The sequence below is a fragment of the Montipora capricornis genome, chromosome 2 (assembly GCF_036669925.1).
Source record: "Montipora capricornis isolate CH-2021 chromosome 2, ASM3666992v2, whole genome shotgun sequence".
NCBI lineage: Eukaryota > Metazoa > Cnidaria > Anthozoa > Scleractinia > Acroporidae > Montipora > Montipora capricornis.
Genome location: NC_090884.1, coordinates 1,610,806 through 1,638,305, shown reverse-complemented (window position 1 = coordinate 1,638,305; position 27,500 = coordinate 1,610,806). Strand labels below are relative to the sequence as shown.

The following is a 27,500-nucleotide window of genomic DNA, read 5'->3' as shown; positions in this document are numbered from 1 at the left end:
TTCTTCTTGAAAATGCTTTCTATTCACCAGAGGATTGCTCGGAGAACGAAGAAGGTTCAAGAGCGCCTAAGCCCTCCATTGAGTGTGTCGTATGCGGCGATAAATCATCTGGCAAGCATTATGGAGTTTTTACATGCGAAGGATGCAAGAGTTTTTTCAAACGAAGCATTCGGCGCAATCTTTCGTACACTTGCAGAGGATTCAAGAACTGTCCCGTAGATATTCAACACAGGAATCACTGCCAATACTGCAGATTGAAAAAATGCATGAAAGTAGGGATGAGGAAGGATGGTAAACCACTAGCTTTTATTTCTTTTCTCAGTTGTGATCTTTTGCTGAGGCTGATCGCGTTAAGTGCTCCTCGTTTCTTGTACCATTCTCGTCTCAATTCATTGATTGATTGTATTTTTCTAACATGGAGTTATTTTCTTTTTGCCTACGCCCAATTTACAACTATGTTATTCATTAAGTTCTAATTTTGCTTCGTATTTCTCATTACAAAAGAACTGCTGTCGCGATTGCATTAAACTGAACTAAACATTCTTTAAAACGTTTTTCTTTTACAGCTGTCCAAAAAGGGCGCATCTCGACATCGCAATCAGACACCGCTAACTCTCTCCAAATGGGTCTGGGTGACATGCGCAATCCGCAATCCTTCTACTCCAGCTACATAACGTTGTTACTTCGTGCAGACACCATTGCGCGATACCAGCAATCCATCGGCATTCCTGCCAACATTGCAGGACTAGAAAATGCTTCGGAACTCGGCGTCAGGCTATTGGCTTCCATAGCTGAATGGGCCAAAAACATTCCGTTTTTCTCCGAGTTTACCCTCCCAGATCAATCAATTTTACTGCGTTCATGCTGGAGTGAGTTGTTCATACTGAGCGCTGCACAACACTGCTCACCATTTCACATGGCACAGCCGCTGACAATCAGCGCTTTGTCACCCTCTTCTAACGGTGACGTGTTAGCCGTGAGTAACGACGGACCAGTGGCGTTCGATTCTGCTGAAAATCAAAGATTATTCGAAGAACAGGTCGAGAAGCTTAAGAATTTGCATATAGATTCTGCAGAGTTTTGTTGCCTCAAGGCTATTATTTTATTTAATCCAGGTAAGCACGATTGCGTGAGTAACTGTAAGTTGCGTGCCGGGCGACAGGACGGCGCTCGTTATTGCGACTTTCTCTTTGCTTGCGCTCATTCCCTCCGCGCGCAGGTTACATTAACTTGTGTTGTACTTATAAAGGGAGAGTATTACGGTATTGCACATGTTCTAGCCGTAGCGAATGTCACCGTTTATAACCCAATCGGAAACGACGTTACAATTTGTGCGGGAAATTTACACGTATGCGTGAAAACTTCGCCCAGCCCTTATTATAAAGTCGCTTGCGATTGGCTCATAAACTTCCGCGATTGCAGATCACGCAGTAAAAACAGGTCACAACATAAAATGGGACCATTTTCAAGTTCTAGCAAATGGTAGCTCTGATTTGCATTGTAAAACAAAGGAAACTTTACTAATACGAGACCTTAAACCAGCTTTAAACGAAAACGTTGGCAGTGAAAAACTGTGGCTTTATTAAACGGTCAGTTTTCACTGCTATCTATTTATCTTACTATTTTTGATTAAGTTGAAATAAACTAACTCTTTTTTCCAAATGTTGAGTTACCTAGAAAACTATGCCCGACAAATATATGCCATGTGCATTTTTATGTTCTCTATATCCATTCTTTGCAGATTCCCAAGGACTCTCCAGCTATGCACACGTGGAAGGACTCCAAGAACGATCCCAGTGTGCGCTGGAAGATTATATTCGTACCCAGTATCCTAATCAACCAACGCGGTTTGGAAAACTCCTTCTCAGGCTCCCGTCTTTAAGGCTAATTCGCCCCGGCACAGTCGAAGCTCTTTTCTTTCCATCAGCTGGGTTGGGCAACACGGTGGAAAGTGCGGTGAATGAGATGTTGGTTATTTCTAGCAGTTCTCAGGTCGCGAACTCGCCGAATAATTGGCCAGCTTCACCAGTATTTCCTAATTGTTTTACTGCGGGTAACATAACAAACATTAGTGAAATAAACAACTTGCACAGCATGACTAGCACCAATATGAATGGTGGTACTGTGATGTAAGTATGGTTGGAGGTACTGTGCTCTGTCTAAAAACGTTCTGCGCGCTGCGGAGACAAAGATCACGTCACCGTAGGCGGAAAAACAATCTCAAAATCGGCGAGGTAAATTTCTTGAGAAGCGCTTGATTTGATCCATGGCGAAACAAGAGCGGTTTATCCACACGATGATTTGCCGAATCACCACATAGAAAAAGCTGCTGTCGTGCAAAAAACAAACAAATGAAATTTACTTCGATTTCTTCATAAATTACCGAGTTGAATCGGTTTCGTCATTGTCGCTATGACACAACATCACAAAGATTTTTGAAGATTGCGAGTCAGAAGTTAAGCGAATGATTACCGCATCCGACCCTACAAACACCATCCTTCGAAAAGGCTACCTTTGCATTAAGAGTTATCATCTTAGAGGATTTAAGATTGGGCACTACACTTACGTAAGTAGATTGGTCGAAAATCTTAGCACAAAGACGAAGAATACAAAAGAAAGACAGATCTTCAGGACCTTCAAGATTCTGCTCACATTGTGGTGCCCCACCTATAAAGGGAGAACGCGCGCCCCTCGTGTAGCCACTGGCAAGAAATGTTTTGCTAATACGGTTGAGAAAACAACGTGAAAGATTGGTGCACACACGCGATCGCGCAGTTTCACTGTCTGGCTACTACCTCGCGCATACGCACATTGTTACAGGACGAACCATAGCTCAGTTGCTCTGTGCGCAATTTTCGTGACGAAAATTTCCCAGATAAATCCTTGGTGACTTAAACGACCCTTTTAGCTTTAGATAACTAGTGTAAAAAATAGCTTTATCAGTAAACTGAGCATTAACGTACAGAGACAGAGCAAGGGGGGGGGGGGGGGGGTTGGAGGGAGCGCACTGTCTGGTTCCATTGACTAACTTACTAGCCTAAAATTAAACAACTCGCTATGCGTCAAAGATATTTTATTAAAGCGAAATTATAAAATTAGCATTGTAATTAGAAAACTACATCTAAACTTTATTTATACTAGAATGTCATTAAGAAGATTCACCAGCGTTGTTACACTGTTTTGTTACTTTGTAGAAAAAATTAAGCTTGAAGTTTTTCGAAATTTATCGAGACATAAAATCAAAACTTTTATACAATACTTTTAATTCAATAAATCAATAAAGAAGACGTTATTCCTGTCAAGAGATGAGAGGATTGTCTTGTTATATTAAAGATGCAATTTCCTTGGTGGTTAATGGGCCTAAAGCTTGGGTCGTTTTCAATTCGGATTAACCATTTCTGCAATCGCGTAAATTTACCAAGCGGGGGACTAGAGTTCTCGGCTCGTTTCACTCTCCACAGAGGACCTTTGCAACCTACTAATATCTGTTCTATGCGTGAAGCAAATGAGTTTCTGTGATCCATTTCAGAGGAGACATCATCATGTCATTCCACTGTCTGACCTCAGTACCAAATGATTCCAATCCTAGACTGATATAACCAATTTTCTCCGTTTTTAACACTGTATCCCCTCCATAAACCTCACACGTTACGCTCGAATGTCGCAGTTCTTCTTCCCTTATCGTAAACACAAATGTCTCGTTGAAGATCGGTGAAGGGGACTTCTTGATCACTTTGGTCTTTTTTCGCTCGATAACTTTACCATGAACACAGCAGAGAACTTTGACAACAGTATCTGGAAAAGAGAAAGCAGTTCAACATGTTTGGAAATGTAATCTCTGATGACAGTGAGGTGAACAATTGTTTTAATATATACTGTACAAGCTGAACCACTGATGGACCATAAACGACTTAACCAAATGATTGCCTTTGTTGGACGAAGCCATTTCAGTTGTTTCGTTTCGCCCGCTCGGATGTTAACAGACTTTGCTAATTACCTCCGACAATAGACTATATGAAAGACAGATATTTAAATTGCGCAAAGATAAACCCCAGGCCCCCTCTCATAACTCCTCCCCGTGAGACGTAAAATAACCCACACTATTCGCAAAGAGTAGGAGAGCATAAAGTTCCCGGTGAATGTCGTGCTCTGTCCTCAGTGCTGTGTCATGGTTGAGAGGATAAATGCTCGGAGATACTACAGTCTGTGACAAAATTCCTTGGAACAGTACACGACTTTACAGATCTGAAGCTTTTGAGGCTTATTCTCCCCTCACAAAGTTGTTTGAACGCGAGTTCCTGAGGCCATTTGCCAAAACAACATTGTGGGAGGGCATGGTATTGTAAAGTGTTTCAACAATTTTGTCCGAGACTGTAGCTATACCAAGCTACTCTAAAATCCGAGGATAAATAAAGATATGATATGAAGATTCTATGACAGTAACGAAAGGAAAGCCTGCAAAAAAAAAAACAACAACAACTGTACACGAAGTCATGAAATCAGTGATGCCGGTCGAGTGCTCTACCAATTCGCCATCAAGCAATATGCAAGACGGCGAGTTTGTGACATCGAAAGAAACCTGTCGAGGATGTTGATATGAAGCCATCGTATTGAAGACATGAATTTTATCTGGGAAAAGCCGGAAGCATGTTAAGAATTTTTACTTCCGAATTAACCAATAAGAACTCCCGAAAGGAAATATTTACCCGTATGGTACTGGTTATTATGAGTTGTCCCTCAAAGTAACCAAATAAGTTGATCACTTGACAAAAACTTTGGAATTGAAGGGTGGCGAGCGTAAGTAAGTGAGAAATCATTTGTTCCATGATAGAATTTACAGCCCAATTATGAGCTTGGATCAATAAATGCACAGGTTATTGTGGGATCGCCCAGCCCACCAAAACGTGGAGCGTTAAGAGTGGTTTCCTCCATTCTTCGGATTTTGTTTGATTATGGCCGATTGGCACATAGACGCTTAAAAGGCTCATAATTGTTCCCTAGACGGAATGGTTAGTTCCCAGTTGATTGATGGTTAAAGTAAATACACTTTTTCTCGGATACTAGATAAAAATACCGATTGCTCGTGACAAAGGAACAAACATCTTACCTAGTCCCCCAGAAGCAGGAGTGGGGTCCGATTTTGGAGGAGGAAGTCCCATTGCCCTCAGAATAGTCACGTGTAATGAGCCAGCAGGTAGGTTTTGGCAGAGTGAGACTGTCAAAGAGCCTTTTCCCCCTGACTGAGAAAAAAAATGAAGGTGAATTAAAGAGCAGAAAGAACTGTAATTTGTCCTTCGAAGATCTGCTTGCGAAACAAAAGAACTTGGCCAATTAAAATTGGAAACATCTCTTTTTCTTTTTTTTTATGTCTTGAAGAAAGCCGAAAAGAAGACAAGGGGAAACAATGGTGGTTGTATGCACGAGTTGTGGTAAGATCTTTATCAGATCTCGACAGGTTTGTTTGACGCAACATTAACAAAATGAGCAATCCGAAAGCGCCTGGTTCCCACTTGTGCGATAAGAAAAAGCACAAGCCGTGACAAGCATAAGCATAAGAAAAATCGTGTGGGCACGGGCGCAAAGTAATCGTTAACACAAGCACAAGATTTCCTTTTTTTATCTGCTTGTGCTTATCTCATGCATGTCCTTGTTTCACCAGTGGGCACGGACGTGCGAAAAGCACAAGCATAAGCCGTTCCTCGTCCGCCATTTTGGGATCGTTCCATATTTCCTCCGACGTTATTGCGCTTGCGTATTGCCTGATTTTCCTTGCTTTTTTCACGTGTGAGAACGTCCTGTGCTTATGTTTGTGCTTGTGCTTATCGCATGAAAGCAGGATGAAGTTACAGCAAGACATTGAAGATTTGGTACTCACGTCGCTAATAGTCTTGGAGATTAAATGGCGTGACAAGGTTGTTCCCTCCAACAGGTTGACGTGCAAAAGCGACATCATCACCTCAGCAACAAATTCACTTCGTGAAAACTTGTCATAGTCAAGAACAACAAACTTCAAGGTGCAACTAATGGTAGAAACAAACTTAAAAGGCTGGCAAAGATATTCACTGCACAGTTGAAAAAACATGATCTTATTTTTTCCAGCAAAGCTGCTCTGTAATCACCCAGCTTGCGCTAACTTGTTGTGCAGTCTCAAAGTTCTCGTGGGGTGCTTTTTCATTCCGTACTGTAGCAGCTTTCTTTTGTTTTTAAGTCTAAGTCATTGTTTCAATTGTTTAGTCTCTTGTTTTCGGTTTCGGTACTAAGTTAATGACGTTATACCCCCCACCCCCTCCGGGCGTTATACCTCTAGAGGGGTGTTACAAGATCCAGTACCTCGTACATGGTTTTGAAGAGATCCACCGTTTGTCTCAATGAAATTAAACAAACACTCCCTCTTTATTTACAACCCTATCCACTACTCCAATATATTTTTATCTGCTAAAAACGTTGGTCCCGGACCGAGTTGTTACTAATTCGATAACCGCTAATCGAGGTTATTTACCATGGCAACATACACGTTTTGCCATGTGTAACCCACTGAAAGAGCTAATCAGCCTTTGAACAACTCGGCTCAGAACAAATCAATGAAAAGTGGTTTAGGACCAAGAATTTCATTTCGAGAGAATCTTATGCGAGAGCAAGACGATCTTGCGATCTGCGATCTAACAAAGTTCTTCGCGCTGGCCATGCCTTCTTCCTAGTCATGTGTTATCGTTCTATCTTTCTGCCCGTTTAAACCCTTTAAAAGCTGCTGTTACAGGTCTAACCTTTTGGCTGAGACCTATTTGCAACGGCGCTGCGAGACAAGTTCCAGCAGGCGTTGCCTAGTGTAACATGGTCGGTTTCATGAAACCTTGTTGAACTTCCGTTGCGAGACAAGTTTCACGAAACGGAGAACCGCTTTCTACTTCTGCAACGACCGCAGTGGTGATAATAACAAGAGTTTCACAGGCTGGCCCAAGGTTCGTCTCTTCTCATATTATGAGGTGGCCATGTTAAGGCCCGGTTAAACGGTGTCAACACTTGCTTCAACATACAACTCGACACTTTGTTGAACCAAATGTTCGGTGCGTTTGAACGGATCGTCCAACATTGTTGAAAGCGTAAAAAATGTCGAAAGCTTGTTGGAAGCGTGTTGAATCAAGTTTAAATTAGTTTAAACTTTCATTCAACATCGATTCCTTTGTTCTCCCTTTGTTTGTTTGATTCCTTTTCCTTTGTTCTCGAAGAAGTTAAATGGTGTTTTGAAGCCGTTTGAACACTCTATTCAAACACTGTAGAACACACGCACGCTCCAATCTCGTCAAAACAATATGGCGGCATGTAGCTTATCTAGACGCAATCAAATTTCGCCGAAGTGTTGGTTCTTTTGTTGGCGCAATGTTGGAACCGTTTGACGGCCTCCGCACAACTTTGTTTTTGCGTCCACCATTTGCCCAAGATCTGTTCAACTTTTGTTGAACGAATGTTGGTCAAATGTTGAAACCGTTTAAGCGGGCCTTTACATTTTTTACTAACGCGCGCTCGCGGCCAAGGCCATGGAATTAGAATAAACTTGTTTTGCGGGAGTCTGGTAGCAACATTTCGAAACCAGATGTTACACGTGGTGAGACGCCTGCTGAAACTTGTTTCAGTTTCAGATAAAAGTTTCAACGTGTAACAACGGCTTAAGAGTTGACGTCAAGCTATCGCAGAAAGAAAGAAACAAACAACAATAACAACCACAAGCTTTCTCTCGCCCTTATTGACGCGTGGCAAGAATGTTTAAGTCTCAACGAGAACGCTTGCTACGTATAAAACAAAATAGCAACTTACTTTTGAGCTTCTACTAGTGTTAACTGATCGAACATACAAATGCGGTTTGTTGCAAGATTCAGGAAGAACGACCTTGTCTCTGTGTTCGAATCCTTCGGTAACATGTGAACCCGAACATATGGGGTAGAAACCCCAGATAGACGAACATGCGGCAAATCAAATGCTCCATTTACCTGAAAAAAAAAAAAAGAATATTATCTTTAGCTCTTCAATTAAATATCACAAAAATGAATTTCAAATTTCAAGTCAGCTTTGTTCAAATAAGCCTTACAGAGCCTTACTTACTCAGTTTACCGCTTAACAGGAAAGAATGTTTTACCCGGGGGGAGGGGTAGGAGGTGGAAGAGAGCGGGGAATTAATTTTGAATCAATCAAGGAACTCTAACTCTAGTAGTAATTCACTTTTCACCTGAGGCAAGTCGGCTAAACAAGGTAAAACTCGTTCAGGAAACGGATCACAGAAACATACCTGAACAAATAATAATTTCTTGGTGGTGACATATTGTAAGGAAACTTCTAATTTTCCGTAGGGCGCTATGGAAACTTTTTTCTTTGGTTCTCGCATGGTTGGAGGTGAAAGAGGTGTGAAGTGTGACACTGTTCGGCGATACTGAGGCCTGACTTCCTTTGTTGACCAACTGGCCGCCATCTCTCCTTCATCACTTGGAGTCAAAATCATAGCCTGTCTGGCTCTTGATAGAGCTGAAGGAGCTGGCATTGAAAGAGATCTTCGAACTGCAAGCGGGGAAGTCTTCCCCAAAACAACGTCTGGTTGCATTTCTTCGTTTTCACTAACCGGAGTGGCTGTTCCATCGCTTCCATTGGAGAGCAGAGTGTATGGAGGAATTATAAATTCCGGAGGTTGTCTCGATGAAATGAAGGGTCCAAGCTTCCCGTCGTTCCTATGGCCTTTCAAAGTTTTTAAATATTTTTTGACGAGAATTACTCCAATGATGGCAAGAACCAGTAGAAAAACCAAAATTCCGAGCCCCACAGAAGCGCCGATCGATTCGCTTTTCATATCTCCCGCCTCAAATATGTTTCAAATATCTTGCTGTCCGTTGGAAAATTGATATCACAAACCGCGCAAAACTCTTGAAAGATCTTTGAAGCATGAAATTGAGGCTAGTGACTTGAATCAGAGGTCAATGAAGGCTACCGCCAGCTGGAAGAATATTTTAGAGCACGAGAAGCGTTTTGAAAGTTAGCGAGTGAAAATTAAATTATTCCGCTGTGGTAACAATTCAAATTATAAATGGGAGTCCAATATTGGCTGGCGTCTCCTCGTTGGGTCGTTACCGTCCAAGTTTTCTTCAGTCCAGAGAAAATTCTGAAATCTGCACGTTGTAAAAATGTTTTTGTTCGTTGGGGGGAACCATTTATCTTCGTTCTTGGAATAAATTTTGCATTTGCGCCTGTCTGTATTCTTTTAGACCACGACGTTTCATGTATCGTCATTAAAGTGAGTGAAATGAACTACAATGTGCTCACATCAAGTATGTCATTTGTACTTAAGTAGCGACAAATGTAACGCTACATCTATAGACAAATTAAATCATGAATTTTCTCACTGTCATAACTCCGGTAACGCAACAAAACAATAACAAAATGTTTTTGTTTCTGTTCAAAAAGTACATCTAGTAAAATCCACGAGGCACTAAAACGTATAATGGCAATGACAGCAAGGCATCCAATTTCAAACCTATAAGTGAATACACAAGTACTTGCAAGACGTTTCTGCGAGAGTCCGATGAATCCTGGTCTCCTTCGCAGCCGTTATTAGTGGGGAGGAGCGTTGCGTGGCGACCCTAGTAACGGCTGCGAAGGAGACTAGATGAATCCGCGATCCCAAAACACTAAAAGTACAGCCATTTCATCAAGATCTGACCCCAAATAACCAATAAAAGCCTCCCTCTATTTCTTCAACATCGACAAAACTCTACATCAGCAACTCATAAACTGTACAAAGTTGTCGTTTCACCCCATAAACAGCTTTGTACATGATCTCGGACAAAAAAAAATCAAATACCTGTGCCCACTGCATCATCATTATTGTCCGATAAATTTCAAATGAATGCGGCTATCCAATAACACTAGTGACTCCGACACAAAATTGCGTAAAGTGAATCTATATCACAAACGGTGATTAAACTTTAAGTGCAATGAAGATTCAATATGATGGGTATTTCGGGCAGACTTCCAAAAGTATCTCCATGGTGCACTCAGCTTTTAAAACTGCGCATCTAGCCTATCTCCATCAGCAAAATGCAAATAATCTTTTCAAAATCTAGCTTGTCACGTATTGGAACAAGACGGTATTTGTATCAACAAAAGACCTGAAGCGGCAAAAAAGAAGACGAGTGAAAACTTTGCCTGAGCGATGTACCCTGAAGGATGAAGCACTCGGCGTTTTCAGATATAATATTGTCAATATTTGGCCTCTGGAAAACGGAAGGAGGGTTAAATTTTAGTCATCTTATTGACCATTATCATCATTGCAACACAGTATATCTATTGCCGGAAAAATACTTTAAAACCATCCCTAACTGTTCTTTTATCATACTGAAAGTAGGATTGCTAATTTGAATACTGTAACAGGTTAAGTATACATCCCCTTAAATGAGACAAGTATATAAAAGGATTCGGTATGTGCTAGAAAATTTTTGTCATTTATTTCTTAGTTGGTTAACTTTTTATTTATTCTGTTAGTCATCAATGTAAAACTGTTATTATTACTTTTATTATTTATTTATCTATGTGTGTGTGTTTTTGTGATGCTTGTAATGGATGCTCGAAAATCTGGAAAAAAATTTTACAATACAAAAAAATTAAGGATGAACTGATGGAGTGCTAATGAAGATTAATTTTAAATTTATTTTTCCTTTTGAATCGTCACATCTTCTAAGCCTGATATACGAAAAATAACGCGATTTGAACGCAACGCTAGTTTTTGATAACAGTTGCTGCTGACAACTACTTGTCCTGCATGCTCACTCGATCCGCTTTTTAAAAAACTGCGTTTCAATCTCAAATTTATTTCGCAGATGGAGTTCGCGTCGTGTGGATTTAGTTGAGAGAATAAAAACTCAAAAATGAAATGTTATATGAAATGAATCATATTGAACTGCGGATATGAAATCAAGTGAGGCTATGACCCTCGCAGTTATGAACGCGAAGCCTCAAAAATTCAGGACTTCAACAAGGTTTGAACCCTGGACCTCGCGGTAACGATGCGACGCTCTAACCTGAACTATGAAGCCACTGACGTTGGGAGCTGGTCACTTGCGGACCTCAATGTTCCCATATCATTCCATCGTTGATCCATTGATCAAGGAAACATTGGGGCCCGCAAATGACCAGCTCCCAACGTCAATGGCTTCATAGCTCAGTTGGTTAAAGCGTCGCACCGGTATCACCAGATCACGGGTTAAAACCCCGTTGAGAACCTGAATCTTTCGGGCTCTTCTCTACCCAATTGCCAAAATTGCGTTCATAACTGCGAGGATCATCGCTTCACTTAAAATAAAAAATGCCACTTTAATTAATATGCTCAATTAATTTTTTAATTACGAATCCTTTGATCTCTCATGTACAAGTACAAGGAAAGGTTATGTTTATACCCTGGTCAGAGTTTTTCTCTGTCCTTGTGTGGGCCCAGTTCCATCAGTAGGGCTAACGCTCACATAGAAATCTAGCACTTCACGTTACACTACACTCTCTTCAGTTAATTCTGTTTGATTTCTCATGTCCAGGGATTCAATGAAAGTTTGCCGACATTTTGAAAACACAGAAGGTAATTTCCATGGTAACTACCTTCGTAAAATAACCAAGATTTTCCGCTTATCAACTTTTAATTCGACATTTCTTCACACCTACGACACACGGTAATACAGATTTTATTAGTTTACAGCAGCCCCATACAGTCACATTTTGAACCGGAAAGAGGTTGGCTATACATAACTTTCTTTCCTTTCTACACAGATGCAAAGGGCTCGTCAAGGAAATCATGCAAGGAACGCAATTATCTAAAATTCCCCGGGATTCTTCATAATAAATTAATTCAACGCGTGCCCCAGTCTGTCTTTGAATGACCTTATTAGTTGTGAATATAAATACTCTTCAGCTGTTCTGAGCGATGATTAGGGAGGTAGTTAAGTGACACCAGATGTAAGCTGGTCAGGCTTATAAGCAATCAAGAGATGTACACCTTGGACAGACAGAAATACTTGGAATGGACAGAATATTTAAAATTTATTTTACATAATTACCTTCATGAGGTACAAATAGCGTTCGCCCTGATGTCAAGTACTCTATCAGCAAACAAATTTGACGGGTCAAATGCAAGACCTGAAGCTCGTCAACTCTTAGTGATAAAACAGGGTACAGGAAATGAAGTGTGAAGATACGTTTACAAGCACCAAAGTGTCATGTACATAAATGTATCCATATGAAAAAATAAGGCAAAGAGATTAGATCTGCTTAAGACAGCGTTCAGTTTTATCCGCTTTCATTCAATCACAGTATTCTGGGTGATTATACCTTGATTTCCAGCATTTACACAACTGGATATGATCGAAATGGTATTGTGAAGAGGATATCATTCTACTCCAAAGGTGTTAATAAATTGTGTATGTTTGAAATTCCAGCGCGATTGGAGTTTATTTTAATCTCAAAACGGAAATAGCAGATAAACACGAAATGTAACGTCATCCAATTAAACTAATGACGCCTAATAAGGGAGGAGGAATGTCCACAGCGCATTAAGTTTCCACTCTCTTCAGATCAGTGAAATTTCGATGGGTAATTGTGGAGAACGGGTTGCTGTAATGACGCAGAATTCAAAATTTACGAGGAGCAAAATACACTTTCCGTAAACCGGACGCCGTTAAAAACCTGGGAGGGTATATCGTGTGTCAATACTGAAGGCAAGGTCGCGCCGCGAATTGAGGCAATTGGTGTGTTGATCCGTTTAATCTGAAACTGGCACGACATGAACATTTGCAGAACGACTCTGCAATTTAATGGTTACCGCCAGTAACGTTTCTTAAATCACTGGCTAGAGTTTCCTAGTTGAAGCGTTAAATCACTTGAATATGGCAGGTGAGTTCAGAGATTTTTGAAGGGGGAATTCGTCGGTGTAGTGTGCACTCTGCATGAACACGAGTGTTCTCATTACGTAGTCGGCAACCTTGAAAACTTTTCTACCAGCCTGTTTAACCTTACTTTCTTCAGTAGAAAAAAAAAACAGAATGCGGTGATGTGGTCTCCTACTTTTTGCATCCTTTTTAATTGAAGAGAATACTAAATTTAATTGAGAAATTTCAAACGCCGTCTACTAAGAAAATACAAAATTTTTGAGTTATTTAACTTTATCTTCTAGAAAAGTCACAATTAGAGTTAGTTACTGCTGACTCTCAACAATATAACATGTTTTTTTGTTGTGCAAAATATACCAAAAGATATAATTATATGGAAGTTGTTTGTCCTTTGTTGAGAAATGTTCTCAAATCCAAAATGATCAAGAGGAAAGCACTGATTGGCATATTTTAGACCGAGATTTTAGATTCTTCATTGAAGACTTGTCGCCAGTGTATTGCGCAACAATTATCTCATAAGTGAAGAGAAGTCAGTTCAAGCGATGGATTTCGCTATCCGCCGGATAAATCACTATCCGCTGAATAACTCTATTGGTTTTGACACTGATTTATCCGGTGGATAGCGCTATCCATCCAACGGGCCCGAATTTCCCCTAAAACACCCGGACAGATGTAAACATTTTGAAGGGCAGCTACAAACTCACTAAAGGAGCTTTTAAAGCATTGTCGAAACCATTTTCGGTAATTCCAACAAATTTTAAGAAAACCGATCGTTGGTTGCCCCTTTATTACCGTAACAAGTCGACGACTCTTGATTTTTTAACGGGCATAAAATTCCTGTGCAGTTTGGGGTATGCAAAAACAAGCAACGCCACTTAATTTAGTGCAATTGTTATCGGTATATCCGGGCAAATGATATTATTTGAAGGAATCTAAACACATGTATGTCAATTATTTCATTTTTGTGTTCAGAGCCAACAAAAACAGCGATAAGAATAGGGGAATAAGCACGGTAGACAAATTGGGACCAGCCTAGATTGGGATTATATACATTGAAACGACCGGCTGGACGGTTTTTATCAGCCGAGGGGGGATTTTATTTCCTTTGATAACTATTTCCTTCAATCGTTTCCTTCTGCCAGGGGATTTCCTCGTCACCGATAGCGACGGCCTCCGTTTCAGCGTAAACGACATGTTTCTCATGACCTGTGCTCTGGTTTAAGTTGCAACGTAAACAATCTAAACAGTCTCTTGTCACAGCTGATCCCAAAATAGACCCTACCTATCCGACCAGGGACATTCCACTATAGGGGAGTAAGGAGTGGACGCATGGGGTGGTACAGTGTATTGTTATTGACCAAACTCTTGATGCCCTGCGTTCCTACGCATGAAAGCAATTCGGGCGACGCAAGAAATTAGCGACGAAAGTTGCGTGGTGTTTCGCGCGTGTTTAAAAGCCGTCCGCTATCAAAACTGTAGAGAAGATTATTCTTTCTTAATTGCTCTCTTATCGAAATTTATCTCATCGCCAGTGTCTTTGGGCATCGTGATATCGATCGGTGTGGGAACGACAGTCGTGTGCGCCGTTATTGGATTCTTGGTGGCAAAATGTTATCTGAACTGGAGAAGGCAGTACAGGAAACAGAAAAAGATATCAGCTTCTCTTAATGGTACAGTGCAGAAGCTAGTCATATCATCACAACCAGTTGACTTTGTACCGCTGTTGATTCAAGATCAACTAGAAGCGGAAGATGGCGAAATTGACAACACGCAGTATGTATCTTTAAGAGGGAGGTCCACCGAGAGTCTTCTTGAGTCAAGAAAAGATTCCAAGGTGAGGTTTCGAGTTGCTTTATTGTGTCAACTGCGCAAACGCTGTAGACACTAAGATACATCCATTCTCGTCCCCAGAGGCGGCGCTTATTTAGGTCAGCACCAACAACATCGACCTCTGGCAACCTCTGGCTGGTTCCGAACCAGGAAGTCCGCGAATCACGGACTTCCGGCTCGTCTGCGCAATCTCAGAAACTTGAAACAATTAGTAGCTGTCAACTGTTACCAAAATAGACCCCCCAGAGACTGCGCGTACTTCGGAACCAGCAAAAGATCGTTATTCTTGGTCCTGACCGAAAGAATCGCGGCCTCTGAGGACGAGAATGCGATACAGAGTAAAAAAAAGTTTGTAAATCAATCCGGACGGAAAATGGGATTAAGACATTGGTTTGTTCCAGAAAGTTGTTTATTGTTTTCTGTATCTATTGCAATGTACCTAGGCCTTCAATCTGTTGAATTTTGGGCGGAGTAGGCCCTGGCAACAAGGTAGGCTTGCTTAAAGTTTCAGTTTATTCGAAACTGAGATCTGGAAACGTTCTACGTTGCATGTCAACTTTTGCTCATTTACAAGTGCAACGGAAAAAAAACAGAATTGCAAATTCTCTTCAGATAAAGGGAGGCGTTTTTTTTCTTATCCCACGTTTCTAGCTATAATGTTACTTCAGCCATATTTCTTTACGTCAACAGGAGGAAAACTTTCCCCCTCCCTTCAAAAGATTGGACACAGCATCAAGTATCCTCGACAAGTCTGATCGCAAGTTGAAAAAGCCCATGGAGACTGGCACTAGAGGCGAATCGTTGTATTTCGATGGTAGTGGTAATTCAGAGGATGGTAAGGTGGTATTGAAACTAGTTGAGCGAATTTGGTTAACGAAATCAGTTGCTTCATTTTTTTAACAACAAGTGAAATCATAGTGCAGAGAAATGTGATACTACAATCTATTTAAGACTGAAGAGTCCACAAGACGCTTGAAAGAATGATTGCTGTGCGTTTCCCATCTAGTGGCAAACCAAAATCCCTGCTGGGAAAGCAGAAAGCTTCGATAACCAAAATATTACTCCACAAGACTTAAAGTCATTCTTTCAAACGAAATGAAATCACGGTTACCGTTTCTTGTTTCAGAAACAGAAAAATCAACACCAAAGAAAAAGTTTAGCTCTTCAGTGGTCCCTCCATTTTCACAACGAAGTTTATCAATGCATTGTCGGCCCGGAAACCAAAGGACGGCAGAAACACTCCGCTTTGCCAGATCGGATAGCAGCAGGAGCCTGTCACGTGATTCTCTCACAGACGAAGGACCCGATCATACTGCGCACATGCGAAACTCAGTTGTGTCGACGGTAGACAAAAATGCACCGCATTCAAAAATGAATGTGCCGAGAAAGACTTCTGCGAGTGAAAAAACTTCCAAACACAAGACAACAAGGAAGACGTCTCGGACAGCTGAGAGATGTGGAAATGTTTGTTTTAAAGTGACTTATCTCAGAGAAAAACACGAGCTCGAAGTGCATTTAGTCAATGCTACGGGTCTCCCACTCAAACACAGCAAATTTTTAAACTCATTTGTAAAGTTGTCGCTCAAAACTCCGTCGAAGCATCTCCGTCGTGATAGTAAGGTGATCAAGAACACGTGCAACCCGATTTTCGACCAGACATTTGTTTTCGAAAGTGTTTATTTGTCAGAGTTAAGAAAGTCGCAGTTGAAGCTCAAATTAATGCATTTGAATCGAATGGGCGTCATGAGATACGAACTGATCGGAGAATTGGTGGTTGACCTGGGCGATGAAGAAGTCCTGCGCGGGGAGTGTGTCCAAAAGGATTTGTTCCCGAAAGGCAACAGAGGTCAGGTAAGTTAGGCACGCAATGTGTGCAAAGAATTCACGGCCACTGCTAGGTTGGTCTAGAGTGACGTCTGCAAATGGTTAAACTTTTCAGTCGCCTTGGCAAAGGACTTTATTTTATTATTTTTTTATACGACAATAGTCAAGTTTATTATTTTTAATATAAGACACAAATGATACAGGAGTGGTGGGTGGATTATTTAACTGAAAAGGAACTATAATTTGCAAAGAAACTCGATAGAGTGGTAACAGGATTACCGGGACAAGCACTGCATTTAGCGGAGAAAAGGTTTCTCTTTATTCGAGAAAGCTGTCGGACAATTACTATTGTTCTTAAAGGACTTAATTACAAAACCTTGTTCTCACCAATTGTATTCAGGAGATGCGCGCTCTGTTTTGATATTTGTCACGCATTCACAGCAAACGAGTTGATGCTAGCGTTTCCGGAATTTTCAAGTAAGGGTTTTTGCAACCTTATATTTTTACTTAGAGTGAGGAGTAGAAACATTGGGTAACCCTGCAAGGTTTTAATATCGCTTTTTATAGACACGAGTGATTTTAAAGTTCAGGAGAAGAGTAAAGGCTTACGTATGGAGATAACACGCAGCTCTTCACGAACTCTAACATTCATTACAAATTTTTGAATTAAAAAACTGACAATGCTTCGTTTCTTTCAGTGTACTGGCGAACTACTTGTGTCTATTTGTCACCTAGCCACGTCTTCCCGACTCCAAGTCGTGATAATGAAACTGAAAGATCTCCCCATGTCAATTAAAAGTAAATCCTACATTTGTTCTTATTTTAACTTTTTTTAAAATTTAAAAGCCTCAGGGCTTTGCCCAAGAGAGAGGATGGGGTAATCGATTTCAGTAATTGGCATAAGATAGAGTGCCTCCCTACCGAAAAATAGAAAAGATCAATAGACCTTGCAACATTTGTCGATGCTTACCCCCTTTCTTCAAATATTTTTTCAAACACCTACGAAGATGAGGTTATATGACGGGTTGTCTGAAGATTATTTCATGAGGATGTCTTTTTACTCTGCCAGCCACGGGACTGCGATTGTTAACGCCTCGGGAACCAATAAGATCGAAGCACCAGAACAGCAACTGCGGACGTCCGAGTCCCCACTGGGGAAACTGTCACAGCTCAGTATCTTTTATAAATATCATCCTCATGTTAATAAAAATTATTAAATTAAGAAAGCTCAGGTTTGAGCAGCTCTTTTCAGGAGGACTCTTTTGAGTCTATTTCCCCTATTTATTGGAACTTGTTTGTTCACGGAACCTAGAAAAATCATATTTACCTCTACACTCACAGATTTTTTTCATTTTTTCTAGATTCCTCTGTAACGGTGGAGCTAACGCACAAAAATGAAATAATCCAACAAATTCCAGTCAAACCCAAACGGAAAAGTTTTAATCTTGAAGCGGAATTCAGCTTTGAAGTGGCTACAAACACATCCTGTACCCTCGAGAATTATGGTGTGCAGTTCAACGTTCTTTACCACGATTTTATTCGTGGAAATGAGTTAGTTGGTCAAGTGAGGCTTGCAATGGACGCACCATTGCCTAGCGAAGTAAAACACTGGACAGCAGTCGTTCTGTCCCCGCATAAGCCAATTGAAGAGTGGCATAAGTTACACCCACCTTTGCCACCAGAGTAGTAAATTGGACGCATTTACAGACCACCCGGATGTACATACTCGTTTTGATAATGAGGCTGAGGCGCATGTTCTCCACGATGTCACGTGATCACCTCTGTCATGCCCTTTTTTCATTTTTGACCTTTTCACAACAAATTCTACTACTTGCTCTGAGTTTTTCGATTAAACCAGTTTTGGGGGCAAACAAGCACGAAGGTGCAAAGACATTAATGTTGATCGAGTTTTCTAGTTTTGACCGGCCTTTGACAAACATGCTAAACAAGGATAATTTCTGTAAATATACAAGAATGTAAATTTTAGAAGTTCACGTTGAAATATTGTCAACTGTTTTGATACTTTTGTTCGATAGATAGGATTTAAACATTGCCCTATGAAGATTCATCGTATTGTAACGTCTTAGGAAAAGAGTCTTTGTGTTTTGCTTCTTCGTCTTCGCAAACGATTCATGAGTTTCCCAACGAGGATTGCATTCTTCTTTGTTATCATAATTAAAATCTCGTGATTTTTATCATATGGGACACGATCTTTGTTTATCATTTTAAGGGGCTTATCTCCTAATCTTTAGATTTTGTATCAGCTTATTGTTGATATTGGGGTCACATGATCGAGCTCGATTGCTCACGCACTCATATGCATCATGGTGGAAGCTGAGGTTCCTAACATAATTATATATATCCACGAGTATAATAAATCTGTTTTAGCCAAGACCGACAAAAATTTCCCCATTAAAATCAGTCGTGCATATGTAACGCAAGTATAATTATGGTTTCTCTTGACGCGAAATAACTTATAATTTGTTTAATTGTCTCACTAAGCTTTAAGATAAAAACAATCAAAATCAAAATCGAAGTAGATCAAAAGAAAACAGTTTTTCCCTCTAGGAACTACAGTGCTGAACTGTTTATGTTCAAAAAGAGCGATTAATAAGATTGCAACAGAGTGATATTCGTTGAATTTTAAAACATGGTGCCTTATGATAGTCGGTTGCCTCGGAGAAAAGGATTGAAATTCAAAAAAGTTTCGCACGCTTAAAATTTAATTTGAATCACCACATTTACGAAGAGTCTAACACAAAGGAAAAAAAAGAATATATTTTCGTTTTGGACTCAATAGAATCTTAGAATGAAACAGAGCAATTTAATTTCTCAATGATGGCGGCAAGGAAAAGCTATCTTCATTTCACGTAACAGCATGGAAACTTTAAACTGTCTTAAATACTTTCCTACCGCAAATCTCTAGACCATATTTTCCAGTTGTCTATGAAAAATTCATTTTAAAACTCCCTCTTTTATTATCAGTCAACAAAGCTCGTTAATTTTACATGAATTTATCGTAAAATCTAGACATGAGCGGAAGAGATTGAAGTTTTCTTAATGCATTTTTTCGCTTTTGATGTAAACACTCTCCAATCATGTTTTGCAAAACAATGTCATTTCCCAGAGTGCTGTGCAGTATTAAAGGCAGGTGAAAAGACAAGGCCACAGTGGTGGTCTCTTCTACATGACAATATGTAGTTAACAATCGATCCTACGAAGAATAAACTTAGTCAAAAGACAACTCTTGTCTTATGAAGAAAGCGGTTAGCTCTCTGGTTGCATTCTTGAAGAAGAAAAAGGACGATTTTTCTTTACTTCGGGACTTCAAGCCGGCTCATCTCAACGAAAATCCTGTCGATCAAGCTCATTGTGAGAATGTGGACAGGTTTGCAGTCCTTAGACCGTGCCAGCGATGTGTTTTGGTTCACGAGAAGGACGACGCGCTCCACAGTTTATCAAGAAAACAAAGCAACGCTATCGTACAGATCACCACCAGAAATCAAGCGGGAGTGGAGAGCACCGAAATCAGTTTACCTTCAAACATTTCTCGTAAGACTCGCCTTAGGTTTTTCGATGGAATATGCGATCAATATTTCAATTCGCTAACCTTGATTTTAGAACACGTCTTGCGGGCAGAATCCTTGCTTTCGCTGCAGGAAAATATTGATCCTCACCACCCAGTACTTATTTGGCTGTGCAGCATCAAAAAAGGAAAAGATGGCGACAAGTCGAAAATTTATGAGGACGAAGATCTGATAGTGGTAAATTTTCTATTTGAGGAGACGTCGTATTCCGGAAATTTACTGGCACAACTTCCGGCTTGCAAGCCGGCATCTGACCTAATGGTTTGGCTTCTAGTAAATAAATTCCCCAAGGAGGAAGTAACATTAGACATGGAGGAAGAGTTGATCATTGGTTATCTCGATGACATTTTTGATGTGGCGTTTTTTCACATCACATCGTCTGCCCCAGAAAGGCTCGCAAAAATAGATGCACTTTTCCGAGCTGTTGATGAAATTTTAGAAATCAGTGCCCACGCTAACATGGCCAGTGGTGATTCTGAAAATGCGCTTTCTGTAAAGGAAGTGATCATTGAGACTGCGACGGTCGTGACCTCCACAGCAGCGGAAAGCACGGCGACGGTTGGCATAGAAACAGCGGCAATGGCTCTCGGACAAGCTGCCGCTGGTATTGCTATTTCAGTTTTAGTCGACATTGCATTAACTGCTGGTAGCGTCACGCGCGCAAAGATAAAGCGTGACAAGGGCTTGATCAGCAATTCTCAGTTTAAATCGACCGTCAGACGAAAGCTTTGTGATTCAGGCTGTCAGTTCATAGGAGGCACTACTGGGACCATTGTTGGACAGGTGCTCATACCGGTACCTGTTGTTGGGGCCCTAGTAGGGGGCTTCTTTGGTAGTTTGATTGGGGTAGGGGTCAGTAAAGGAATTATAAAGACTTCGGAACTAATCGCTAAAGCGCAAAGTGCCAAAGCGAAGGCAATAACAGAGGTATAGATCATTCAAAGACAGAGTGGGAGGGGTCGTGCTTCGTCTCCAGGCTCTAACTCACATTCACTTCCTTGCGATGACGAATGTACTTCCCCGTGACCCAAAACCGAGTCTCTCAGAGCCCTGAAAACTGAATGCGAGGGCGCGCATAATCCACCAAATACCACTTGAAAATGCTCGGTTGCTAGAAGTGGTTACCGTTACAGGACTCTTCGTGCCAAGTGTGAAGATTCCAGTCTGGTTTTGTCCCGAGATGGGAACCAAATAAACCAAATAAGAAGTTTATGAAAAAAATCACAAAGGAAAGGAACCGATAAGTTGTTTAATAGTTTGTTTCTCTTTGCGAGCTACACATCGGTAAAAAACCTGAGATGAGACCTGAAGCGATAGGGAAGATGCATTCTTTATTCAGATGGAAATTGCAGACAATAAATATAATGGAACCCAATTTTAATTGATTTTCAAGCCAAAATGGCTCTAAAATAGACTTTTTCAGCTCGAAATTTTTAAAGAAAGGTTTATGCGCCACCATTCTTGAGCGCCAAGTTGTTTGAAACACCTTTAGATCAATAATGAAAGATATATGAAATAGATCAGCTGCCAAGACGGAATACACTGTGACTATTCCACGAGTATGAAACGGACTAAAACGAAACATTTAATTAATAAATAGTGTTTTCAGTAACACTTAAAAAAAAAAAAAGAAACAAACACTAAATTTGTTTAAAATCTCAAAATTGCCTTTAACTTTTACTTCTGTTTAGTGCTTTTCTGCAGTTTGTTTTTACTCTTTCGATTCTCCATCAATTAACCGCTGCTTTTGTTTTCTCTCTTGCCTTTCCCTAGTTAAAACAATAAAAAACAACAGTGAAAATTGTCCCCTGAAAACATTTTTTGTTCAGACTTTTGATAGTTCATACTTTATTCTCGAATCACCCTGAGACAAACGTAGGCAAAGTGTTCTCAAGGAGTATCACCATTGGAAAGAAAGGAAAAATGCGTAAGGAAATGAGAAAAATTTAAGGTGCGCGCGTTACAAACGAATGTGATGACAAAAATGTACCCGAGGAAGAAAGGCGACGTGTCATCACCATAGGTACCGTGCGAGTTAAACACGCGAGTTGAACTTGCGAGGAATCGAATGCAAAGACGAGCGAGAGGACCACACGCGAGTTTTGAGACTGAGAAAGGGGTGTCTAAAGTTGACGACGAAACGAAGTCCGGTGTCAAAAAAGCCGAGGAAAAGTACCTCCCTTTCTCTTCACAATGGTTCAGAGGTTAATATACTACAGTTTGGGCTGGCAGGGGTTGTGTGTCTTCTAGCCAATAGATACAGCTGTACATAAAGAGATGAAACAGAAAACATAACAAACAACCTTTTTACCTCATTGGCCAAAACTAACAATATGGCTATCAAGATTCAGTTGTTTAGAGATAAACATAATTATTATTCATTCAAAATATTCCCCCGTTTCTGATTGGTTAAAACCACACGCATAATTCACCATAACCAGCTGCTGTTCACCAAATTTGGAAAGAAACTTCGTCATATTGAATCAATGACGTCAAAAGTGCAGCCCGCTGCAGATTATTGAACCAGTGAGGATGATTAGCACAAAGACAAAAGATTAATTTTGTGGGTGCCATTTACGAACAAGGTCTATGCAGCTACTTTTGTTTCACGGAATTGTGTCCTGTAATCGATAATTATCGAAAGAACTGGTCTCATCAGGGCAAAAAACTTTTTTTTATTCTACTTGTCCATTGGACGAGCAACGTTCAGATTTTGGTTGTCAGAAGTTAAATTCACTCGTCCAAAAAAATTATTAAAGTGAATAACAAAATATCATTAAAAAACGCAGAAATTGCATAATCTGTTTTGTACCAAATCTCAAGTCTCTATTTTAACAGTTACACCTGTATATCAATTTCTGTTGTTCTTTGCACTTTTTAATACAACAACCATTCATACACACACATCGGGGATCACTCACATTCTTTATGTACAGTACACGACTTGACAAAATGCAGCACATTTATGAGGCATTAAAATTGCGATCTAAGATGAAACAGTAAGTCCTGCCAATCTTCTGAGGCTGTTTTCAAGGAAATCATCTGATGATCACAAAACTTATCACAACTACACTTATCTTGCCACAACGGTTAATCGCCTCGTTCAAGTGTTAAGGAAGCCTTGTCTCAAACGAGGTCGTCATTTCCATATATGGAATGCAGATCCCTGTCTTTACCGAAACAACAGAGCTAGATATTCTCGGAAAACAGAGACAAAAACGGGTAAGTTGCAGTGAAAAGAAACCAAAACTCACGAAACTCAGGTTAATTTACAAAGTCCAGAGATGCTTGGGAACTCAAACCTCTGTCAGTAGAAAATAACTTTTTTTTTTTCAGCAAACTCTACTCGTCCTGTAGGACAAGTATTTTTGGAAATCCGCTCATCTGAGATACGAGAGTACTTGTCTCGGACGGGCGGACGAGTGGAAGTTTTTTGCCCTGCTCATGATGGTCTAGTACATGAAAATATCGCCATACTGCCAGTGTCCACCTTGCCATCAGTATTAACATGGGTTCTGGCCATTTTACAATGCCAAACATTTTAAGGGACAAACATTATTTGAATTCTGAAGAACAAAAGGGGAGAAAACCCTGGCTTTGGTTTCAGACTTTACATGTACTCAATTCAAGTGACAGCTGTTGCATTTCCAGCATATTAACTTACATTCGTAACAAGATCTCGTCTTCATGCTCCTTGTTCAAGTGCACTACAGCTCCATGATCCAACTGGATTTTGCACAAAGCTCTAAGAGGTCGGATCAATGTCTAAAACATCAAAACAATGAGATCACCAGAATGATATTAAATTTATTTTTAAAGCTACAGCTATAGGTGACTGCATCCTTAAGATGAATGACAATGAAGTAACTCAGAACTCACCTCTGCAATTTCATCATTGTTTTCAAGAAATGATAGAGTCAAGGCGATGGCTTCTATGGTGCATAAACTTTTGCTGTTGGGTTGTGTTCGGATCACATATTCGCTGATGCTGTCGTGTTGTAATTGGACCTAAACAAACAAAAATTACAACATCATCCCTCTGTAACAATAAGTAATGTGTAACAGAGTTAACTGAATAGAGTGTAATGTTAAGTGCTAGATTTCTATCCCATATGAACCATGTGAGCGTTAGCCCTACTGATGGAAATGGGCGCACACAAGGACAGAGAAAAAATCTGACCAGGGTGGGAATTGAACCCACGACCTTCGGGTTAGATCTCCGCCGCTCTACCGACTGAGCTAAAGTCACGGCAATGAACATGTACAAGTACAAGGAAAGGTTACGTTTATACAAACGTTGGCCGTGTAGCACTTGAGCTCTGGAAAAGAACCAACCCACGTCGCACCCATTTTCTTGATAAAAATAAGAACATGTTTTTACTACAATAATTTATTGTTACTGGTGAAATATTATCCCAAGCTTACCTGCCTGGCCTGGCATAGGAATGGATTGTTGTTAAAAATATCTTTGGCCTGCCGCCATGTGCCATCGAGGACAATAACATCATAATGTTCACCAGGAGAAAGCTGTTCAAGTGACTCAATATTTTCAGCTGTAAAAGAAAATCTCTTAGTTGTGGATTAGTTCATATGAATCCCTTGTAAAAATATGAAAATTTGGTTTTATCAAACGAGTTGATAAAGGTCGAATTACTGCCAAGAAAGATTTGGAAAGCCGATGTTTTGAGTGTTAGCCCTTTCGTCAGAGAGATGTATTAATTTTTTGTAAAAAATTATACATTGCCTTGTACAGATTGGAGAAAATCCCTGCGTCAAAAAACTAGGGTTAGGGATAGGGTGAGGAAACACTAGTAAGAACAGATCATGAAGTGCAGTTGAAAAGAATGAAGATTACTTAGGAGATCTGAAAAATTAGTTTTCAGACAAAAGAGAAACATTTGTTTATAATGGGTTTCAATAATATTAAGGGTACAGCAGCAGATGACAAAAAACCTATTCGCCCTTGTCACACGGCGGCCATATTGTCCCAGGAGACCAAAAAAGCCTCGCAGTGGAAACCATGGAGGTGAGGCTTGGCGTGGTAAAACAAAGCTTTTTTGGTCTCCCGGGACAATATGGCCGCCGTGTGACAAGGGTGAATGACAGCCAATAGACAAGCAACATGAAGTTGGATACTTGTAAACATGCCTTCCAAACTCGTGTTTTTGCTTACGGGTCTCACATCTCCCTGTTTGTCTTTCATCAAGTCCTTTGTTATCATGTACATAACACCCAAGGTGCCAGTGGAGAGTAGGTGCCCAAGAAGCCCGGGGGCTGCAACTGCAGTCACATCCCCAAGGCGCTAGACTGGCCTGCCCAACCCGCAACCAAGCCACGAGCCCCCCACGCCAGGTCCCCCCTCAGGCACCCCTCACACTTGAGCCAGATAGCTCAGTGGAAAGACAAAAAAAAATAATAATAAATAAATAAATAAATAAACAAAATATAAAAAAGAATAAAAAGGGGGGGGATAGGGAGGGAACGTCGAGAAACACTAAACTACTAATTCGACTCACAACGCCACGCCAACAGAGCAACAAACACGCTGCAAACACATGGGACAACAACGCATGCACTAACCAGGAATACCGCTGGACAAGGTCAGCCCCAGGGCTCCCACAACCTTAAGACTGCTGCAAACGCTACGAGACGGCCAAAACACTAACAACCGCCTACAAAACACTACTGACCAGACTAGCTCCCAGTCGTAAACTATGTTAAATTTCATTTAACTATATAATACCAGTATAACTGACATTGGAAATACAAACCGGAAGGTCCAGGATAGAGAAGCAATGTTGTTGGTTTAGTTATCATATTGTGCAGATCTGGATGGTCATTTTTGTAAAATCTTCTTCCCCTCCTTATAAATATTTTCTCTGGAGGAAGACAAGCTTGTAATAAAGGGACTGTTGTTAAGAGTCTAGATTCCTGAAAAAAATCAAACAGTAATTAGAATTTATGCTTATACTGTTACATGTGGTTGCAAAGAGAATTTAAGTGGTGAATGTAATATTCCATAGTATAGTGATATTTCTCGTTGATAAACATTGATGTCACATTTCTTTTGATATTCAAATTTGCCAAACAAGGAAAAAAAAAAGTAGTGATTGTTTCAACAGCCAGTTAGGTTCTCGTTGACGTATCAATAACAATGGGTAACATCACAAGCATTATCGCTAAATCACAAGAAAGTCTTACATGACTCTATTATAGTGGGGCGGGACAGGGGGGTCAAATCCTCCCACTTCCCGTACCTTTATCTCCCGGCTCCCGCCCTTTTCAGTCCTGCCCCCATCCCCTATAAATCAGGAGACTCAAAACATATCTTGGTCATTTAGCTACCTAATTCTTAAGTGACGACCGTCTTAATTGTTCCAACTTGCAGTTCTGAATTGTCTCGTGTTCTGATACTGGTACAAGTTTCCTGGGGTGGGTCTGATTAAAGGTGTCACCAAGAAATTTTTAGTCCTCAGAAACGCGTTTTCAGCAATAAGTCCGGAGTTTGTTGGGATCAGAAAGTCATTAAACTATGGAAGTGGGATATGATGAACTTGCAGCAAAATGTCACCATATAGTGAAATCTTTAGTCCGTTCTGATTCACGGTCATAAGGAGCAAGCTGCCAAGAAGGTGTTTCATGCACTGACTCAGATCTTTCACTACCACACCGAAAAATACAAAGACCTATTAAAATGCAGCAGTTACGCGACAGCCGCTTGAAATTTCATGACCTATGACATAACCATTGTGATAGGGTTTACAATTTCACTGGAAGTAAGCCCATTTTTCAGCCCAAGTGCAAATTTTTGATTGCTTGATTGCTCAGAAGACGCTAATGCAAGTCAGATATCATTTGGGTTTTTGTTCCCCTCCACATTACATTATTTAATGAAATCAACAAGGCACACAGTGGTACCACCAGATGAAATACCACATACTGTGAAAATTTCCCAGTTTTATAGGCACTTGTCAGTCATACAAGGACTTTAATCAGAACAATACACCAGTGATAACAGAGTAATGCAAATATGAAATTAATTTGTGGGGTCGACAGTTGGTGGATCATTGCAAAGTTGATTGAAATAAGCCAATCAAAAAGAACAACGTAAACCCGGTCCTATCTAGGTTGCGTCCAAAACTTCGCACTGGGTCTGCTTTCAAATGAAATATAATAATAATAACAACAACAAATAACTCAAATACAGCCAACCTCACGAGGATGCTGTAGTACGTGAATTGCTGTTGAAATGGGAAGAAAAGTCGATGGAAAATGAGCACACAAGCACACTGAAAGAGGTCTCCTGCAAAATCAAAATGTCATTTATCAATTGCGGATTATATATGCAGAG

At 40.4% G+C, this 27,500-nt stretch overlaps 5 protein-coding genes across 6 annotated transcripts in view; 3 read left to right on the top strand and 2 right to left on the bottom strand.

The window, feature by feature from the left end:
• LOC138037701 (nuclear receptor subfamily 2 group F member 1-B-like) overlaps nucleotides 1–2,964 on the top strand; it is a 3,082-nt gene extending 118 nt beyond the window's left edge. The window contains exons 1-3 of the mRNA XM_068883606.1: nucleotides 1–291; nucleotides 567–1,115; nucleotides 1,742–2,964. The exon at nucleotides 1–291 is cut by the window's left edge and continues 118 nt beyond it. Coding sequence (XP_068739707.1) covers nucleotides 1–291; nucleotides 567–1,115; nucleotides 1,742–2,133 — 1,232 coding nt within the window. The 3' untranslated portion in view covers nucleotides 2,134–2,964. The remainder of the gene's footprint in view (nucleotides 292–566; nucleotides 1,116–1,741) is intronic.
• Nucleotides 2,965–3,056: 92 nt separating this feature from the next.
• LOC138038372 (synaptotagmin-7-like) lies at nucleotides 3,057–9,748 on the bottom strand. The gene is made up of 5 exons (XM_068884189.1): nucleotides 8,282–9,748; nucleotides 7,813–7,985; nucleotides 5,876–6,020; nucleotides 5,108–5,240; nucleotides 3,057–3,795 (listed from the first exon to the last, which is right to left on the bottom strand). The coding sequence occupies exons 1-5, from the start codon at nucleotides 8,831–8,833 to the stop codon at nucleotides 3,491–3,493; spliced, it is 1,308 nt and encodes a 435-aa protein (XP_068740290.1). The 5' UTR covers nucleotides 8,834–9,748; the 3' UTR covers nucleotides 3,057–3,490.
• A 2,803-nt stretch (nucleotides 9,749–12,551) lies between these two features.
• On the top strand, nucleotides 12,552–18,760 carry LOC138038371 (synaptotagmin-7-like). The gene is made up of 6 exons (XM_068884188.1): nucleotides 12,552–12,912; nucleotides 14,441–14,742; nucleotides 15,429–15,573; nucleotides 15,865–16,589; nucleotides 17,261–17,360; nucleotides 17,924–18,760. Exons 1-6 carry the CDS (start codon nucleotides 12,906–12,908, stop codon nucleotides 18,247–18,249), a joined length of 1,605 nt encoding a protein of 534 aa, XP_068740289.1. The 5' UTR covers nucleotides 12,552–12,905; the 3' UTR covers nucleotides 18,250–18,760.
• A 237-nt stretch (nucleotides 18,761–18,997) lies between these two features.
• LOC138038373 (uncharacterized) lies at nucleotides 18,998–21,950 on the top strand. Its single transcript, XM_068884190.1, has one exon. The coding sequence runs from the start codon at nucleotides 19,817–19,819 to the stop codon at nucleotides 21,080–21,082; it is 1,266 nt and encodes a 421-aa protein (XP_068740291.1). The 5' UTR covers nucleotides 18,998–19,816; the 3' UTR covers nucleotides 21,083–21,950.
• Nucleotides 21,383–27,500, bottom strand: part of LOC138038374 (tRNA-uridine aminocarboxypropyltransferase 2-like) — a 6,363-nt gene continuing 245 nt past the window's right edge. Inside the window, exons 2-7 of one of the 2 annotated variants that reach the window (XM_068884191.1) lie at nucleotides 27,362–27,452; nucleotides 25,921–26,080; nucleotides 24,575–24,702; nucleotides 24,029–24,157; nucleotides 23,814–23,914; nucleotides 21,383–21,918 (exon numbers count right to left, since the gene is read on the bottom strand). In XM_068884191.1, the coding sequence (XP_068740292.1) occupies nucleotides 21,861–21,918; nucleotides 23,814–23,914; nucleotides 24,029–24,157; nucleotides 24,575–24,702; nucleotides 25,921–26,080; nucleotides 27,362–27,452 (667 nt within the window). In that variant the 3' untranslated portion in view covers nucleotides 21,383–21,860. Of the gene's footprint in view, nucleotides 21,919–22,445; nucleotides 23,716–23,813; nucleotides 23,915–24,028; nucleotides 24,158–24,574; nucleotides 24,703–25,920; nucleotides 26,081–27,361; nucleotides 27,453–27,500 lie in introns of those variants that run through there. The other variant, XM_068884192.1, reaches the window with a different exon arrangement.